General features: G+C 42.6%; 1 protein-coding gene across 1 annotated transcript in view; it reads right to left on the reverse strand.

The window, feature by feature from the left end:
* Nucleotides 1–14993, reverse strand: part of IL7R (interleukin 7 receptor) — an 18329-nt gene extending 3336 nt beyond the window's left edge. The window contains exons 1-7 of the mRNA XM_026087234.1: nucleotides 14768–14993; nucleotides 8827–8965; nucleotides 7546–7700; nucleotides 5957–6111; nucleotides 4395–4569; nucleotides 3618–3708; nucleotides 1597–1672 (exon numbers count right to left, since the gene is read on the reverse strand). Of these exons, the coding sequence (XP_025943019.1) occupies nucleotides 1597–1672; nucleotides 3618–3708; nucleotides 4395–4569; nucleotides 5957–6111; nucleotides 7546–7700; nucleotides 8827–8965; nucleotides 14768–14858 (882 nt within the window). The 5' untranslated portion in view covers nucleotides 14859–14993. The remainder of the gene's footprint in view (nucleotides 1–1596; nucleotides 1673–3617; nucleotides 3709–4394; nucleotides 4570–5956; nucleotides 6112–7545; nucleotides 7701–8826; nucleotides 8966–14767) is intronic.
* Nucleotides 14994–19470: the final 4477 nt, after the last annotated feature.

Genomic DNA, 19470 nt, shown 5'->3' on the forward strand with positions numbered 1-19470 from the left:
GCGACAGGTCGCGAGGCAACGGGCACAAACTGAAACACAGACAGTTCCATCTGAACATGAGGAAAAACTTCTTCACTGTGAGGGTGACAGAGCACTGGAACAGGTTGCCCCGAGAGGTTGTGGAGTCTCCTTCTCTGGAGATATTCAAAACCCGCCTGGATGCAATCCTGTGCAACATGCTGTAGGTGACCCTGCTTGAGCAGGGGGGTTGGACTAGATGATCTCCAGAGGTCCCTTCCAACCTCAACCCTTCTGTAATTCTGTGATAATCCATCTGATTTTAGAAGGGTATTTATTTCTTTAACTCTAGAACTACTCTTGAACAGACCAACCAACGGTTTACCAGAGAATTAACTATGATCTAGCTCAAAATCCTTTCCCATATTAATCTGAATCTATCTAGTGGTGTCTTCCAGGCAGTGGCACTGGAGAGGGTTTTATGGTCTGTGCAGCATGATAGTACTGTTTTACAGACTCTTCTGAGCCAGATATCTACTGCACACCTGCCATTTCATAGGAATGAATGTGTCGACCCACATCGTTCCTTTCAGTTTTATGTTCCTAATTTAGCAATGTGGGAAGGAAATGTTCACTATGACTTCCTGAAACATATTAGGGATCCTTGCACTAGAGAGCACAAGAGATAAAAGAACCTTTTTAGACCTCTGAAAATTAATAACTTGCTAGTAATGCGCTAAGTGGAGACTGCTGTTCATTTGGCAGAACAGCACTTATGAATTTGTTAGTGAAAAAATACACTAGGTGTAGTTGTAAGCCAACTGGTTTAAAAATTGATACAAACCTTAGTCTGTAACGTTTGTACAACAGGCCTTGTCTGGCAAAAAGCAGTTCATGTGCTTTATGGGACATGAGCAGTTCTGTCGGTCTGTAAGGGTATATGAGCATCACCAGGCACATTTGCAGAGAGGCCCCCATCCAGCCCCATGATCGTAGCTTCACAAAGTCACAGGCAAGTCTCGGTTGGAAGGAACCTCTGGATTCCATCTGGTCCAGCCTTCTGCCAGAAGCAGGGCCTTAAGTTAGGTTATCCAGGACCCTGCCAAGCCAAGTCTTGAATATTTCCAGAGAGGGAGTTTCTACTTCTTTTCTCAGCAACCTACACAATGTTTAATTGTTCTCACAGTGAAGATTTCTTTTTCTTATACCCAGATGAAATTTCCCCTGAAGCTACTTGTGTCTGTTTCCTCTTGTCTTGTCACCATGCATCCCTGTGAAGAGAGCACCTCCATCTTCTCTATAGCTACCTTTTAGGTATTGGAAGGCTGTGATTAGCTCCCCTCTGAGTTTTCTCTTTTCTGGACTGAACAAACCCTATTCCTTTAACCTTTCATCATATATTAAGTTTTCCAACACTATAGTTTTTTTGTGCAACTCAGCTCAGGCAGGTGGTTGAACTATTATATTCATACCCTTCAACAGAATCTGCCTGTGCAAATACTACCTCTCTTGAATGAAACTTAGAAGCCATTTCTGAAAGATGGCCTAGTCCCTGCAGCAAATGTGCACACTGCCATGGATGTTAGCTATGTTCCCCATAGCCTATACTCATGCAGTAAGAACAATAGAAGTACATACATTTTTTGGCTTCTTGCACAGTTGCTCCAGAGTTTTTTTATGATCAGGAAGGTTTGGCCACACAGCGGGCTTGATCCTGAAACAGTAATGGTAGACAAAAAGGGGCTTAACAGCAGCCAGAGAGAGAGAGAGAGAGAGACATGTTGTGATATAGGAGGTTCATACAGCATCATTTGTACTAATTCTTGCAAAGTCTTAGAGGTGGCATGCATGACTCAGAATGAACGGAAGAGAAGACTCAGACTAAAACAAAGACAGGAGAAGAAGAAGAGTTGTAAAGGTCACCTAATAGTCATTGCTCTTCTGAATGCACAGATTGCCATGGTTAAAGTAAGACACTTCCCAACTACTGGAAAAGCAGCAAATTGTGCTGGCAAAGGTCTCATTTGAATATGTCTATGTTAACTGGGTTTTGTATGCTGAAAACAACTTCTGCAAGTGGAACAAGCTGCTGTGGTTAAAGTGCAAATTTGCACATATAACAGCCTCTACATATATATATTAAAGAATTGCACATTGTTCCACTCCCTGGCCAACTATCTGTGCTTCAGACACCTATGTTGTGGCCTTGTCCCATAGGTGTCATCTTATTGCCTTAATTAGCAAAGTTCTCTTGCTGTGAGACTCAAACCCTTCAGCCATGCCACATTTAGAAAGTATTGCTCAATTGATACTGAGTGTTGCAGTGACATAGATAATATATACATAGATGTATATGAATCTATATTTATATGTGTCTGTGCATATACATATACATATATAAAAACACTCTTATTTTTAAAAAGGAGACCTCTGGGCTCAAAGGATCTCACTGTCTAAAAAGTGATTTTTCAGAGATTTTTATATTTGCAGAACTTCTAGCAAAGTTAGGAAAATTACAGGTGCTCAGGAACACTAAAAAGCAAGGGGTAGAAATGACAAATTACATCTATACTAGCAAATTAAGCAGCGCCAAGGAGCATTCCCTGGCAGACAACTCCTCAGATGTGTATACTGTTTAATTATTAGAATGGTCCTCGGCGTGACTGAGCAGAGCCAGCTAGCACATCCCCAAACAATCCCCATGTGTATTGCAGGAATTAGCGCAGCCCAAGGATTGTCCCCACAGACAGCTTGCATGTGGCCGTCTCCCTGGATATTGGCAGAGGTGGATGTTACGGACCGGGGCCACTCACATTGGCTAGTCTGAATGCCACCGAACAGCCCTGGGCATTTTACCTGCAAGTAGGTCATCTCCTATGGCTAAACTTAAGACTTTCTCATTTCAGATTCGGGGTCCACCAGATTATCTATTTATCTATTTATTTCCTAAACCGTGTCTTTTAGCTATCTCTTATATATAATACATAAAGGTATATACTTTTAAAATACATTTACTATATTTACCTATCTACTGCTCTGTAGCTAATAAGTGAAAAAAAAAAACCAACACAAAGAACTGCCTCTGAAATATAGCCTCAGTTCCAGCTCTTCCTTGACCACCTTGGAGGGGGAGGTAGAGCTTGGCTTTGTCACACCAAATGTGACCTGCAGCAGGCTGGGCTTCTGACTGATGACACCAAGACCTCTTCCCAGAGAGCGCTGCCACATTGCTTTTGAAGGGGTTAAAGTGTGAACATCCTGCTGACTCAGCGTATGAAAGGGAAAGAGACAATCTCTCCACTAAACAGTTTTCAGACCTCTTGAGACTTCACTAAAACCCATATTTATTAGTCAAATGTGCCTTCAGTGAGACACTGATGCTGCATTCTGTGCTGGCTTCAGCTCCCGAAAGGTCCCAGTGTTTCAAGCCCAAGACTGAAGTCCGCTCTTGAAGTGGCAGAGGATAAGAGCTTGTCTTCTACCTACCACCACTCTCTCCTTGATTGCCCACTTCTTTTACTCTTTGCCTGAGTTTGGCTTGATATAGAAGCCCAGAGATGGAAAGAGAACAGTTCACGAGTATAACAGGGAAAGCAATATGACTGTCAGAATAGGACTGGCTTCCAACTCTTTTTCTGATATGAAGAGACTTAGATTACCTGTTTTCCCAAAAAGTTAGGATCAGGACAATCATGACAACTGACAAAATGAATCCCAGGATGGAGAGTATAATCATGAGCATGTCAGTGTCTAAAGAAAAAAAAGAACATCTGCTATTGCATATAAATACCTCACTGTTAGCCACTGTAAATGTAATGTCTCTTCAGACAATAAATTAGAATTTAATGCCAAACATTGCACTTTCCTATCATTGGACCGATGCAGTAGTCAATTTCTCCAACCTCCTCGAAGGTGGAGAGAGGAAAGCTCTCAGATTTTCAACACTTGGTTGAACCTTAAACTGGGTTCCCCGCTTGGATTAAAGCAGCTCAATGTCTGCTATCGCCTCCAGCATGGGGAAGCTGTCGCTTGCTGTATCCTTACAGCAGCACTGATGTGACTTTGAACTACGTGTTGTGCAGAGGAGCCCTGAGGGCCCTGGAGCCTGAAGGAACTCAAAGGACCAGAAGGGTTATTTGTGCTCACAAGTGAGGTGATGAGATTTTGTCCCATATCACATTTGTGATTTAAAGCGATGTGTTTACATACAACCATCTGCATCTGATGTGCTCATGTTAGCCAAGACCCTTTCCAGGGGCTGTGTTCGTTTGCCACAGGGCACGGCAGCGCTCTTCCCCTCCCTTTGCTCTCGCCCCTGCTGCTGCTAGGGTAGCTGGGGAGTCAGGGCATCACTGATCGCAGCCTCAGGGCCCCAACTCTGCCTGCTCAGGCTGAGCTTTTTCCCACAAATGGAAGAAAGTGTTTTTTCCCCTTACCTTTCTCTGTGGAGTGTTCCCCAGCTGTTCTGAAGCTCTTGGAAATGCTCCATTCACTCCATGTGCCCTTAAAATAATCTCCATTGGGCTTTGAACGGACTTTCACCTCATATGATGCATCATTTTCAAGATTTTTCCCCAGTAATTTTACCTGCAGGTATGGAGACTCTATTGTCTAAACACACAAACACAAAAAAAACATTAATTTTTCTAGAAATGACAAAAAAAAGCATCTCCTGGTTCAACAAAATGCAAGTCCAAGTCATATTACTTAGAAGCAAACCATCTTAGCAAAGAAGTTTTCTAAACACTATACAGAAAGACCAGAGAGAAACAGCTGACAGTGGGCTCCATTCAAAGAGCAAGGACTCTTCGGCTGGACTTGCATACCCTGAGATTTTCTGAAGGGGGTCCCAACACACAATGATCTATAGCTACAGCTGAAGGAGAGACTTCAAGCTGGGAAACACGGGGTTTTTTTTGAAATTCTAAGCTCTCAGCTATGCACAAATATGAGGTCAGATGCATCATTGCAGTCCTCTACTGTTTGCTCTGTGTGTTTGCTTATTGTAGAGGTGATCATCACAGCATCAGCCTGGTTCAATAGCTGGGAAGTCAGGACAGTATCAGAAAGAGAGATAAATGCTGGGTAAGACGTGGCTGGAAAACAACTGTACTATGCTACTTTTGGTGCTGTAATGGGCAATATATGCTTACTTGGAAGACTCAGAAGGGAGAAGGAAAAAATAAAGACGACTGTGGTGCATAAAAAGACAACTTCTGAAAGAGCAACTGCAGGAAAGAAGCTGAAATCCCATTGTGCAGATCTGAGACACTCTCCATGTCAATGCATTCAGTTGTCTGAATCTGTCTCTTTTTCTAGTTATGGTTCTCCTGTGTTCCCTCTGTTAAGAATATATAGTATGTGCTTTTAAAAGCCTCCCATCCAGACTAATGTTTGCACTGCTGCTCTTTTGGAAGAGGACATGCAGATCTCCGCAACCAGGCAGCCCTGCCCGGACTCAGCCTGGTTCCTAGAAAGCTGCAGCCTGAAACAGGGTCTGAGGCAGGGAGAGCTGCAGGGCTGCACACCAGAGAGCTGACTCCACACGACCCCCCGGCTGGAGGGGCTGCAAAGAGAAAGGGACACAAAAACCCTATTGCTGTATAAAAAAAGGCCAGGTCGCAGGCTGAAACACCAGAGGTCATACGATCTACTAACTGGTAAGCACAGAAAATAAGAACAAGGCCATCACAGCAAACCTCATTACTAATAATTCAAGATGGTTCTGTTTCTTTATCATTTCTTCTATTTTCACTGCAAGGCACAAGCACAAACGAAGGACACTTCTGTAGTCCAGAGAAGTATCTAGTAGACACAGCTGCTGTCAGTCTGCAACTGCTTCGACTACCAAAACATTTAAATGCCAAGCATTACATCTTCCCAGGTTTTTCAACTGGAGAACTCTTAGAGTGCAGATTTGAGGTTTTTACATGATACTGGCATTTCTGGTAATGTTCATTTCAGAAATTAGTGTAAGCATGCCTACATTGTCACTTACCTTCCAAATTCCTTCCTCCTGACGATAGGCTATTTGGTGTATTAATTTGTCCTTTAAGTATTTCTTCCATGAGTGTGGTGTACTATAATGAATAAGATATTCATTTGCCTCTTTTTGGTATGTGATGTTTATATCAAATGGTATTTCTGGCTTAACTGCAAATGATAACAAAACAGGATATAACAGGATCAGATTAAAGCTACTACAAAATAAACAGGTTTAGAAAAGTCCGTTCCATGCTTGACCCCCTCCTGGGTGACCTGTCTTGACCTAGGGAACAGTGCACGGCTGGCCTGATCTGGGCGAGCGTAATGACAAGCTCCATTTCATCATTTCACCCCAGCGCCAAGTGGGGCTTGGTGTTCACCCGCTGTAGCAGAGGAGCTGCTTGGTGCGGTGTTCGTGGCAGGGACGGCACTCCCCTCGACTGTGACACTGAGTTCTTGGAAAATAACACCAAAGCATCCTGCACCCCTGCACTAGCTCTGCTTGGAAACCTGAGATTCAAACCCTCTAACCAGGCTCTGAGACTTCTGCCTTCAATTGAGACTCTATTAAATTCTTTTCAAGGAGTAACCTGTCAGTTACCATGGTTGTGTCTTCAACATTAAAAGCTGTAACTGTGACGTGGAAGCTGTTAAGAAGCCAGTGTTGACTTATTCAGTACTGTTATGATGCATTTCTTGTGGCAAACTGCTAAGCGGCTGGAGAGGGGCCTTGTTAGGGGGCATTTCTGGGTGGTTTCTAGGCACAGAAAGTTGGTCCAGGCTGGCCCACAAACTGAGATGAGGCATAAGATAATCACTAAACTACTGGACTAGGACAGAAATGCTTCATAAGAGGACATCACAGTGTCTATTGACAAAAGAAGGTAAATCAATGCAATACCAGAGCAGAAAATATGGTTGCCCTATAAGGGCTTCTCTACAGCCCTCAGATGAGACAAACTCCTGAGAGGGATAAGTCCCAAGGAACACCTCTTCCCCCTGAATTCCCCATTTCTTAGCTCAGGCAGCTCCCCACTGTGGCTTTAACAAACCCATTTGTGGGCCCTCAGCATCCTTCCTGCGCTGCAGGAATCAGGAGCATCTACTTCAGACCATTGATTTCACCAAGAAGCAAGGCATGAAAAAGTGAAATCTTGCAACCTCACCAGCCCTGTGTGGGATTAGAGTGTGGCTGCTGAGCTCACGCTAGACATTAAGTAGTCAGCCCCGAAACTGCAGAAGTCCTAGTAAAAGATGAACAAAATGTCCCTGCTTGACATTTCAGCCAAGCTCCAAAATAACTGCTTCACTCACCCATATAATTCGATCTAGGTCTAGGTCTGGGCAAACAGAGTGTTATAATAAGCCAGAATTCAGCTGCACTTTTTCAAAGGAGGTTAACCATGCTTAGTTTTGAAGCAAGGGGAACATCACACTCCACCATAACCTAAAATCTAGCATAACCTACCACTGATCCCCTCCTAGAACACTATTTTATATTGCCTCTATTTCATTTGGATTGACCCTTAAGTTTTGTGTTAGACTACTTTTTTCCTAGTAGCTTATATATCTTAGTAATGAGCAAAATGTTAGGTGTCTTACCAATGTCGGTTACACTCAGACTCCTGCAGATCTTTCTTTTTATCTCAGAGTCCATGCAAATGTCTCTATTTGAGAGTATATCAGTGAATTGCAAGAAATACACATCTTCCTGTTTCTCCATATTGGAACATACATAATTGCTGTCTTCCTTGGTACTGTTGACCAAAGTGACACAACATTAGTTTCCTCTCAGTCTTACTATAAAATAGTTAGGGACAAATTCTGATTGTTCATTTCACATTAACTGAAGTGAGAATCCATATGAACATGAAATAAGAAACAATACCACGCAAACGAAGACCTGAAAAGATTGATACTGCTTTTAGTCACAGTCTGCAAGCATAATAATCAAGCAATGTGAATCACAGTAGGAGTCCTGGAGCTCTCCAAGAAAAAAACATGCCATTATTTAATTGGATATATATGTGTTAAAAAAAAGTTGTATCTTTAAATGTGATCTTACTGCTGCCATTTGTAAATACAGAGCAGTATGTTTGGATGCTCACCGAAGGTAATGAGAAATTTCTTACTGACTGCAGTGGAAGCAAATACAGGACCAGCACTCAGCAAGGCCATGAGGAAATTAATGGCACAGTTTCACAGGTGAAAATACGTCTGTGTTCCTTCATCTGTGTGACTCCTGTGATAGAGGACTATCACAAAATTTCCGTCAAATCCCAGAATCAAACCCATGAAAATAGAAAACAGAAAAATTCTCGCAAACAAACTAGTTGAAAATAAGTAGTAATTAGAATAGCAAGATGCAAAAAAAAAAAAAAATCCACTTTTGCTGGCTGCTGCAATACTTTCAGTTTCAGGAAAAACAGGCAAAGGGAAAAGAAAAGTATGTAAAAAAAAAACAAAAATTGAGCTTCTACAGCTAGGTGCATCCATAACAAAAACAAGGTAGAAAAGAGTTTCATGACCTCAGATAGAAGTGGAGGTGACTGATGTGTTTGGTAGCTGTTTGGGTGTTTGCATACTCATTCTAGTGTGTATTTTTGTATGTCTGTGTGTGAGAAGACAATTGCTTAATTTTTATCTTGAGCAAGATAATGACATTTTCCCCTCACTGGAAAACTGGGCTTCACACCAAAGAATTTTGCATGGAAAGGATCTGCCTCTCCAAAAAAACATTCAAACTTGGTACAACACTCTGAATCAGAACCTTGTCTATTTTTTCCAATCCTCTTTCCCAGCATATGTCAGTGCGATTCACTGGTTCTTAGCGTTTAGGCTTCCCAGAAGTTTTACCTAAGGACAGACAGTGACACCGCTTACCACACAGCCAGGCTATAGTTAGTGTTGTGAGGAGGCAGCTCTGTAAAATTGCAAGTCAGGCTGCTGTAGGAATCCTTAAATTCCAGCTGACTGAAACAGTTGATGTCCAAATTATCTGGTTCATCGTCTCCAAAGGTCCCTAAGGAGAAATTCACAGAGCACTGATGAAGTAAACCAGTTAGTTTATTTGATGTATAGGTCCATTGTAAAACAGGTTGTTTCTTTAAGCGGTTGCCAAAATGGAAGAGGATCAACCTGCCAGTTTTGTAAAAGGAAAAGAAAGCTTGTTCAAAATGAAACGAAAAGCCAATTATACCTTTTAAGGTTGTTCTCCCTGTATGTGACTGAAACCCACCCACTCAGAATATACTAAGGTGCGCTCCGCATCATCAGTTTTTTGTGAGCTATAAAATGACATTGCATAGCAGATGGCTCGATCAGACAAGACACATATGTCTACGCTTTTCTGTTAGTCATGGTCAAAGAAGGGTGCTGAAGTCATCTTGGAAACCTTCTATGTGAAAAAGTCCCAGGGCAGACTGCAAAGCAGAGAAAACAGATTGTTCTCTGTGCAATTTAATGACTTATAACTTTGATGTGGCCATTCTAGACAAGGACGGGGCCATTCTAGTTTTAAAAGTTGTTACAGATGAACTTTATACCAAGAAAAAAGTAGGACCTACTCCATTTGAAAATCCCCTCAGAACTTTCTCAAACAGGTTTTCCTAATAGAAACCACAAAACACTGCTAGCCCCTGTCATGCAAAGGGTAGCAAGACACGCTCATGAAGCCCACTGAAAAGCAGAACGTTTTCGTCAAGGACCAAAACACTCTCAAAAATGAACAGAACAGAAACGTGCACTGAGAGATATACTCAGCACGATTACTGCCAGCGGTGTTTGGGGCTGATGCACGAGGCTAACGTCTTCTCAGGGGTAAGGGCTAGTCTCTGCAGGAGCTTTTTGTATGGGAATTTCAGATTAGGACAGCATGCAGTGCATCAAACATCTTATAACTCTGAAACAGTAGATCCACCCTGGAGGATGCAAGAACAGCAATTTCCTTTGCTGTGCCTGCAAAAGGACCAGCTGCCCTGCAGACATCTGAGAGCTTCAGTGCAGCATCTTCCTGCCCCTGCCCTGATTGTGCTGTGAAAGTGTGGCCAGTTTGCAGATTCCTGAGGAGACTGGATGTGGGCAGTTTTAGAAAAACAGGAGTATTTTGCTGTCAGGAGGCAATTGAGTCCCATAGCACATTTTGACTGTATTGCAGCATTCTCTGAAATGCCACAAACTTGGGCTCAGGAGGGAAAGCTCAAACTTTCTGCCAGAACACATGGCTTCCAGCAAATTTGCCTCGATGACTCATAAAACAATTACAATTTGACTAAGAGCATATGTCTCTTGCCCTGCACTTGGTATATATGAGGTCAGCGAAACAAAAACTGATGCTTTTGAGAGGAGTCCTCTCTGGCAGAAACTGCCAATTCAGTGGGACTTCATGAAATCTCACCCATCATAGTTGAATGGTCAATGAAAGGGTTACTGTGATGAGTCCTCAAGCAGATCCTTGGTGGGAGGAACACCTCTGCTCCTTTACCGATGGTTAAGGATCACTGTGATGATATATAACCCTCTCCTCGGAAATCTCCAAGGATTATTGCTGATCCACCCCCACCTTTGATTCTCCCCCACCCACTTCTCTCAGATGTGGCGTTCCCAGGAGGTGCCACAGAGAAAACGAGAATCTGGCTGCTCCCGTGAGAACAGTGACTCACGTATCTGCACAGACAATGTGGGGGAATGCCCATGGAAACAGTTCCAATGGAAAATCCCTCCCAGAGAAAATGATTATTATTGCTGATGCTGCACAGGTAAATTTGAACTGCTGAAGGGTAATTGGCTACTTGGATACTGTGATTCACAGTTATACCGGTGACACATCTTTATATTACTGTAGCTACTGTATGTCCTGTGATCCCTGGCAAATGCTGCCAGCATACAGGGAGACCTTGTCCTGAATGGGAATACAACTGAAGATCCAAACGGTCACGATTTAACAACAGAAAACAAGCAAGGGTTAGTTTTTCGATTACTTTAAAATGTAAACAAGGAGTAGCATCCATCAGGGTCCCCATCAGCCAGTGCTTCCTGCTGATGTCAAAGATGAAATGCATCTGGCATGGGGTACGTGAAGTAATTCAGAACTGCAGCGAAAAATGCAAATGTGGTGCCGACTGGGGCTAGGAGGAAGGCAGATGTGACTAGCATCCGTGGCGGGCAGCAGGAGCGAAGGGGGCGTTTGATGCTGTATTAATTCAGAACTTGGAGTCTGCTGCTTTGAAGGGATCAGAGCCACCCTCTGAGCTAAGACTGAGCGGCCATTTAGCGGCTACCACGAGCAACAGGAGCTAAGAAGCTAGGAAACAGCTCCCCTTCTCACAACAGATCCTGTGTTCTCTGTTCCAAGGTGAACCCCGCTCTCCTTGAAGGATGAGGAAACGTGGCATCTTTCACTAACATTGCCAGTTTGTGGGGGTACTCTGTGCAGCACAGGCACACACGAAGCTGGCAGTGCAGTAATCTGGGTGACCATGAGCATTTAAGAGAGAGAAGCAGAGGTCAGTGCCGCTCTAGAATGAGCACAGCAGCAGTTTCACACAGGTGAAAGTCTTGATCACCGCAGCCCTGAGTCATCTGGACAGACATATATATACACAAAAATGTGTATTACATGCAATTATTGATTTGTGGGTAAAAGTGCATGCATACATATACATATATTTAAAAATCAGGGGAAGACAAATGAGCTGAAAAGAATCWGTATAAAAAATATTTTAGATAGATAGGTAGATACACCCAAAGCTTACATACAGATATATGTCACATTCAAAGCATTGCTAAGACCTCAGATACAAATACTGGGAGCTTGGTTTATTTATACTTATAGTTACCACAAGACAGCATTAAAACTTACGAATTGGTATGACTTATCTTCATTTATATAAGAGATGTAGATTGCTTGGTGCTTTTTGTGAATAAAAACTAACACACCATATTTTGTATAAACACACAAAAGTGATAAGCATCATACTAATAAGCATCTCATCAGTAAAAATCTTTCAGCTGTTTGATACTGAAAAGTGACAGAAATTTTAAATCATTTCCTATGAGGCTGACTGCAAAATCAAGAGAAAGAAAAAGTTTTTGTCTTGCAGTTCAAATAGTCATTTAATGTTTAACTAGTATAGCTCACCCTTGGGTGCAGGACTTTACCTCTCAGACACTGAACTTTCACATTGTGATTATGTGGTTCCTTATTCATGGAAATCACATTCTGATCATAGAATATATGATAATTAAACCTCATGATCGGTGTTAAGTTTGCAATTTGAAGAGCTTTTTCTGGTACTATTACTCCACAGGCTGACAGTAACTTTGCTTTTAGCTGACACGTATACGTATGCAGCCCCAGTTATGCTTCCCTACACCTCAAAAACACCGCACACAAGTGTGTTCACTACGTAAATGGTTTTGATGACTCCAACACTGCTCGCACTGGTAAGAGTTCTTTTTATAATCAAAAGTTCACAAGATGATAACTTTTTCCTTGAGAAGACCAGACCACACGTCTGAGCCTGGTTCTGCTGAAATCAAGGCAGGGCTCAATATGGGGGGATTTTTGTGGGAGAAAAAACAGTCTCATAGCTACAAGTATGGCACGTTCTTCACAGAAGTGGTTGTCTCTTGGGTTTGGACAACACCCAGCTGAACGGTCCAAATCACAGCAGGAGCCCTGTGAACCTTTTACCAAGAGAAGAATACCAGCAGAGCCCATGCACGTGCTTAAACTTTATGCTTTGAAGCCACTGGGACTAACCACAATACATGAAACCAAAGGCACCAGTAAATGCCTGCAGGATCAGTGACTGAATTTTCCATGTAGATGAAGTGACCGTTTCCACAGACAGAGTTTTCTGAAATTTCTAGCTCCGATAGCAACATACAGAATATTGACTGGATTTAGTACTAATCTGATTCAGGGAGAAATCATTTTAATCAGAACAGTTTTGATGTGGGTTGGACAAACCATACAAGTCTGTGGAGGAGGGCCGTTTCAGTGAGCTGTCCTGCCCGCTGACGCCTAGTAAGATGCTGCCTCCTGCTTTCCCTTGCCTGTCGCCTCCTGCCCCGCTGCAGCTGCTCCTTCTTCACCCTGCTTTGTAGCTCTCCTATGGCTTTCGGGGATCTCCATCCCCCTCCGCCTGGCTGTGGGTGGCAGGAGGAGAGGGGACAGAGCTGGGGGGACAGTCTGCGGCTTATAAAAGAGGAGGAGGTGAAGGCAAGAGCAGTGGTGAACTACTTCCCTCCTCCGCTCATAAGAAGGGGGCGAGAGGGTGCCTGCATCCTGCTGCAGCCTGGCTGGCAGCACTTCATCGGGAGGCAGGGCGAGGATGGAAGTCAGATGGGGAAGGCTGAAACATCCATCAGCAGTGATTTACCCTGGGTTGTTTAACTTGTTGGCCAAAGCCACGCAGCTCATAAGGAATTCATTAAGGCTGTTAATTGCTCAGTGGGGATTTTCCAAATCTGTTTATTTCTATGCAAAGAATTAGTCCTGATTTACTGGAAGTTGGTAAAAAGGCTAACCAAGGACAGGTCCTGTCATATCTGCTCTAAGGAAGTCCTGAAGATTTCAGTGACTTCAACTATAAATCATTAGTGTTGACCACTCACCACAGTAACTGCTTGCAAAACCCGATTCTAAGCAAAGTGTATGAAGGAAAGGCAAACAGAAAAAAACAAGAGTTTGTTAGAGGCAGACCTAAGCTGTTCTCTGTTTTCTTCTAACTAATAAACTTACCATGCATAGCCTATGTAAGTATCTGTACAGCTATCCATGTAGGAAAAAAAAAGAGATCCTCGTGATTAGATCTGCAAGGTAGCACAGGTGCACAGCCATTACTTTCCTAAAAACCAAAACTCTGTTGCTCCCAAACAGTGAAATTCTGGAACCCTAAATTTACTGGTAACTGAGCAACTGTCCATGTCCTTCATGCACAGTACAACAGACTCTGTCAGTGCTATTTATATGAATGCATAGTGTTAGACAAGTAAAAGTTTAAAATATCTGGGGTTGAATCTGTAAATCCAGTTTTCCATCTCCCTTTTGAGAAAAGAGACAGAAGATTGAAAGAGAGTGGTTTTATTGTTGCTCTTTATATTTTGCCTTTCAATTTGGATAATTCTGCTGCTAAATAATTTTCACATGTCTAAATGAAATATTGAAATCTGCAGCAAGCCTGAATTTAAACTGCTGAATTAATTCATTATTCTTTAGTGTACAAGTGATGGATGTTCATTAGTGATGGACTGTTGAGAAGCTGCTGGTTGAACTGCTGCCTCAGCCACACTGTCATGGAGACTGGGACTACCCTCACATATAACCTATATAATCTTTTGAAGAAAAAAAAAATTTGGATTTTGAAGTGGAACAGGTTGGACCAAGTTTGAGTTATATTAAAACATTTTCGTTGGAAGAAACTGCCAAGAGCAAGAAAAGTCAGAACCTCACCCTTTTCTGACAGCAGCTCAGGGTAGTTATAGCCGACAAAAGAATGAAATGGTTCCCTACCAACAGGTATAATTCTTCACATAAAAGCTAAATACAAAGAGAAAGGCTAAACAGGTCTGATCTTGCATGCCCTCTGCATACAAACCTCTGTGATTTTTATTATAGTTTGGACATTACAAGGAAAGCAGACCTGGGAATTCAAAAGATAATCCTTCAGCTCCACATTCATCTAAGGTACTGGCACTAACAGAAAGAGCTCAAAGACTAAAATACTAACACATTTTACCCAGCAGTTATATCTTGGAGCTCTTAACTCAGGTTTTCAAGATCATACAAAAGTGGAAAGATGAACATGAAATGACTCACCATCACCATCTGCTGAGGTGCAACCACTTTCCCCAAAAGTGGTATGAAGAAACAAGAAGAAAATGCTCAATACAGTACTCGTCCGTGTCATCCTGAGCTAGCTGCATGTGTGCAGTACATGTGTGCACAAAACACTCGTTCAGTTTCTTTATACTAGATGACAGAACAAACCCATGGCCTGATAAAGAGACCGCAGGCAGGGGGAAATGTAAACATGCCGACAAGGATGACTAGTGGCAGACAGCAGGAAGCCAGCACGAAGATATTAGCAGAGCTTTTACTTTGAAACATGCTTCCCACTTCAAAACTAAGGGCCTGATCCATTAAGTCCATTGAACTCATTGGGCAGAATCTGGTTAAGTCCAGTGAGTTGGGGGCAAATTTCTTGGATCATGCCTCTAACTTTGCTAGTGGGATATTTGCTACTGATTTCCCTGAGAGCATGATTCAGTCCTTACGTTGTGCAGCTTATCTTCAAAGACAGCCACAAAGCAGAGAGCTGAATTCTACCTTCAGTTTCAATTGTTTAGTTCCTCACATCCACTTTCCTCGCAATGGAGATACACGGGTTCAAGGGAGAAAAATTTCCAGCTATGAATTGCCATTATTTATTCTTTAAGTGTTGGCATTGTACAAGTCCCAGACAAGGCAATGCTGACCCAGACAAGCTGCGGTCTAGAAAACTAATCCTGCAAAACCCTACTCCTAAGAACAAAGTGATACATCTCACAGTTTTTCAAGCTTTGGACAAAACGGAGGAAGATAAAGAGGAGGTGTTAAATATTTCCTCCGCGCACTTTCTGTGGCTCTATACAGCAATGCACACCAGAGGGTATTACAGGGCTAGGCTCATTGCTGGCTGATGTGGCTGGCTGCAAGTGAGCATAAGAGTCGAAGCAGGAGAGCAAGCACTGGCATAGCACAGGATGCACCAAAAAAGCTTTATGTCAGGGGCGTAAAGGAAACAGAGGGTAAAGTAGGTAATGGTGCCTAAGCAAACAGAAAAATGGTGACACTATAAAGACAGAGACTTACACTGCCCAAGCCACAGTGGCTTTTTAATCTGCAAGGAAAGAATTTAAACCAAGCGCCAAAATGATGAAAGCTCGGCCCTCACATCTAGGAAAGTGTCCTTCTTGCCAGGGTGGACTGTCCTCTGGTGTCACTCCCTACCCTGAGGAAGGGGTAGCAGGCAGCCAAGCTGCCCAGGCACTGGGGGGTGTTTCTGGGTTCCCGTCCTTGTCCCCCGCCGGGCTTTAATGGGCAGAAGCAGTTCCTTTTGCAACGACAGCTCAGTGGGGCTGCTTGGGACCTGGTAGCTCTCCCATGTCTGTGCCAAGTCCCTCCTTGTGATAAGACTTTGAGGATCCCCACAGAGGGAGTGAGATCCCTGAAGACTTGCTAAGCCTAGACAGAGACAGAAAAATGGGGTTGGATTTATCTGACAAAAATGTAGGTATTTACAGTGTACATAGCTACGTCAGAGCTTCTCATGCTTCACTCCTCCCTTACAGCCAGTGGAGAGCGGCAGCTTCTTTTAAGACATGATTCATCCCATCCTGAAATAGACATTTAAAAGGCGAAATTTAATCCCCTAAATATGTCTATCTTCACTGAGTGTAAGAGGAGCCCAAGGCGACTCAGGGGTAGATGTCTTCTTTGCAGACCTCCAGGATAAATCCCACCAGCAAACGCAGGAGAGACCTGTCAGGCTGTAGCAGCCTCCCACACCAAGGAAAGTGGGCATTAGGCAAGGCACCAGGGCTCAGGAGCTCGGGGCGAGATCTCGTCCCCGTGGCTTCTCCTCACTGCCCCGCTGGAGACAACAGTGGTGGCACGGTCCCCCGTCAGTCCATAGTTTGGCTTCACCGACAGAATTATTTGGGGTGCAGCACCCATTTGTACGCTATCCCTTCAAGAAATATCCTCTTTCAGAGGTGTTAGTCTGCTAGTGGGACTTCAGGAGCATAGTTAGTCTCTGATCTCTCCCTCCCGAGTTTCCTACACTTGACCTCAAGCTCACTGAAGCCAAATTTGAATCAAATAGACTGGCATTTGATGACTTCATGTCCCTAAGGCCTACCTTTCTCACCCACTTAAATAAACATTAGGAAAGTGTATTTAAGGATTTAAGCACCTGGGTTAGTAATATTCAATATAATATTATTCTAGAAACTCTCAGGCTAATTTCTACTGCATTTTCAGCTAGAAATATCAATAAAGGATGGCTCTGCTGAGCAAACTGATCACTAGCCGGAAATGACACCATCTCACTTTAAATTTGTCTTGTTTATAATTGAGTGGGCTATGACTTTGATCTTTTTTTTTTTCTTTTTTCCTGTTTCAGCTGAAGCAAACTAAAAAGAAAAAGACTTTTTAGACATAATATTTTGGTTGAACGTCGAACAATCTTATTATCAGAACTGTGTTGCTCAGGGGATTTCCATGTTGTCATAGTTGCATTTTGTCTGGGTGGGGAAACAAGGGACCACAATGAAAATAATAAAAAAAAAAAATGTATAAAGAAAAACCCTGAAGCAAAAGTACATTTTGTTTTACTTCTGGGGCTCTGCTTCAAAAGCTCCTTGATCTCTAAGAAGTATTTGGGTCTGTCAGTCTCACCTTGTTGCCTCTCTCTAATGTCCTGCAGCCAGGAAATTAGATTTGTGAGAGTTCAACTCTTAGGGTGGCTGAAGTGTTGGTACCCAGGAGAGATTGAAAGGATACTGGATTACTCTTTGTTTGCTATAGATTTGCACTGTATCTGTCTCCTAATTCAGGAGCACACAAAAGAAATTTTCCTGAATTTGAGCTTTAAGTTAGACAGAGGGATACTTTTGCCAGCCACTTGGGGCTGCTTTTGGAACTCTAAAAACATAATGGATCGGGTAAATACACAAGTTTATCAAAAGTGCAGTTTAAGGCAATGATTGCAAAGAATTCCATAATTAAATCTCTCACCTCTTTAAGACTAACAGTTTAAGCAGGGAAGAGTTTAGAAGGTCCAGCAAAAAGATAAAAATGGAAAAGACTTCTGTACATAATCTAGATTTAACTCTGCCATCAGTACCTGTTTAGAAAGATGAAATGGGTAGATCCCACCCTTCTACCTGCTACGCTCCTCAAGCATGTCAGTTCAGAGTGATCCCAAAGCCTTTGGGGGAGCCCAGTGAAGCAGGTCCTCCAAACTCATCACCTTGTGAAGCTCTGGAGACAACTCACGTAGAGAGTGGTGCTAGGAGGGTATAGTAGTGCTCATTTTTTTAGGAACTCATTCGGTATGTTTTGGTCAGATACCCATGGATAAACTGGTCTTTGAGTTTTGGACTGGGAGGGAACTTTTCTCATGTTGATGAGATTTGGCAGGAACTACAGTATTTACATCTATGCACAGCTTTAATGTGCTTCTAAATCCCATTAAATTAAAGTTTCAAGAAAAAATTCCCTAAAAACTCTTTGAAAAATCTACCATAGATGTTTCTTTAGGTTGTTGACAGAAGGAAAAATTGGAGGAGTCCATGCAGCTGTGAAACAGAATTTAGGAATTTCAATAAACACTTGAAATCCAGATGCTGATAACTGTGTTTGTAAATTATAGTTATTGATTGGTGCCTAAGACTAGAAAACTTTTTTTTTTTTGGGGGGGGGGTTAGAAAAGTGTTTAGTGAAGTTGAGGCATGTAATAAACCAGAATATTGTTAGACCATATATTAAATATGTACTGAAATAGAATTTATATTTAGATTTTTATTTTTATGGATATGCTGGGAAGCAGAAATCTTCTGGCCAGCTTCGGCTGTGAAGAGGAGGAGTTTTACCATAAAAAGGGATTCAGAATTTTTTTCATTGCTTCCTGACAATCCTCGCCCTGACCTGCTCTGGGAACTTGGTTCCATATATTTCTCCCTGGTGGAAAGATGAGCTGAAGGAGTTCATGCTTAACCTCGGGCTGCTCTTTCACAGTTTGTTGCCAGACCAGGAGCATGAAGTGGGAGCAGGAACAAGTGGGAATCAGAATTTCTTAAGTTAGTATTACCACAGGCAACCTCCTAAATTATTTTATTTCAAATTAACAATAAAGCAACAGTAACAACAATACCAAGAACAGCCATACAGCCAACTTTGGGCTCCTTTTATCTGCCTTCTGGTTCTAAGTCTTTAGGGAGTGCTCAGGATCACATATTTGGCTATTCTTCACAACAACCTTAGTTGAAGCATAGTTAAAGAAATGAAAGCTTAGATTCTCTTTATATTACTTTCTTTAGGTTTTAGAGAAACATATACACTACTACAAGACACACTGCTCACTCATGAGATCTGGCGGTAGAGTACAAGTCAGTAACGCAGTCACCGTAATCCCACTGTGATTTCTCAACAACATCACAATGATGGGCCCAAAAATGGTGACAATGAAGCATTTTGTGAATGCATTTTAATTCTGCAAAAATAGTTTAATTTGACCTTCCCCACTAGTGTTTAATTTGCTACTTTTTAAATTAAATGTGTTTGAATGTGTTTGGGGGTTGACCTGCTGGAAAGCAGCTCTGCGGAGAAGGACCTGGGAGTGCTGGTGGACACCAAGTTAAGCATGAGGCAGCAATGTGCCCTGGTGGCCAAGAAGGCCAATGGTATCCTGGGGTGCATCAGGAAGAGTGTTGCCAGCAGGTCGAGGGAGGTGATTCTCCCCCTCTACTCAGCCCTGG

Source organism: Apteryx rowi, unplaced genomic scaffold (genome assembly GCF_003343035.1).
Source record: "Apteryx rowi isolate R43461 unplaced genomic scaffold, aptRow1 scaffold_71, whole genome shotgun sequence".
NCBI lineage: Eukaryota > Metazoa > Chordata > Aves > Apterygiformes > Apterygidae > Apteryx > Apteryx rowi.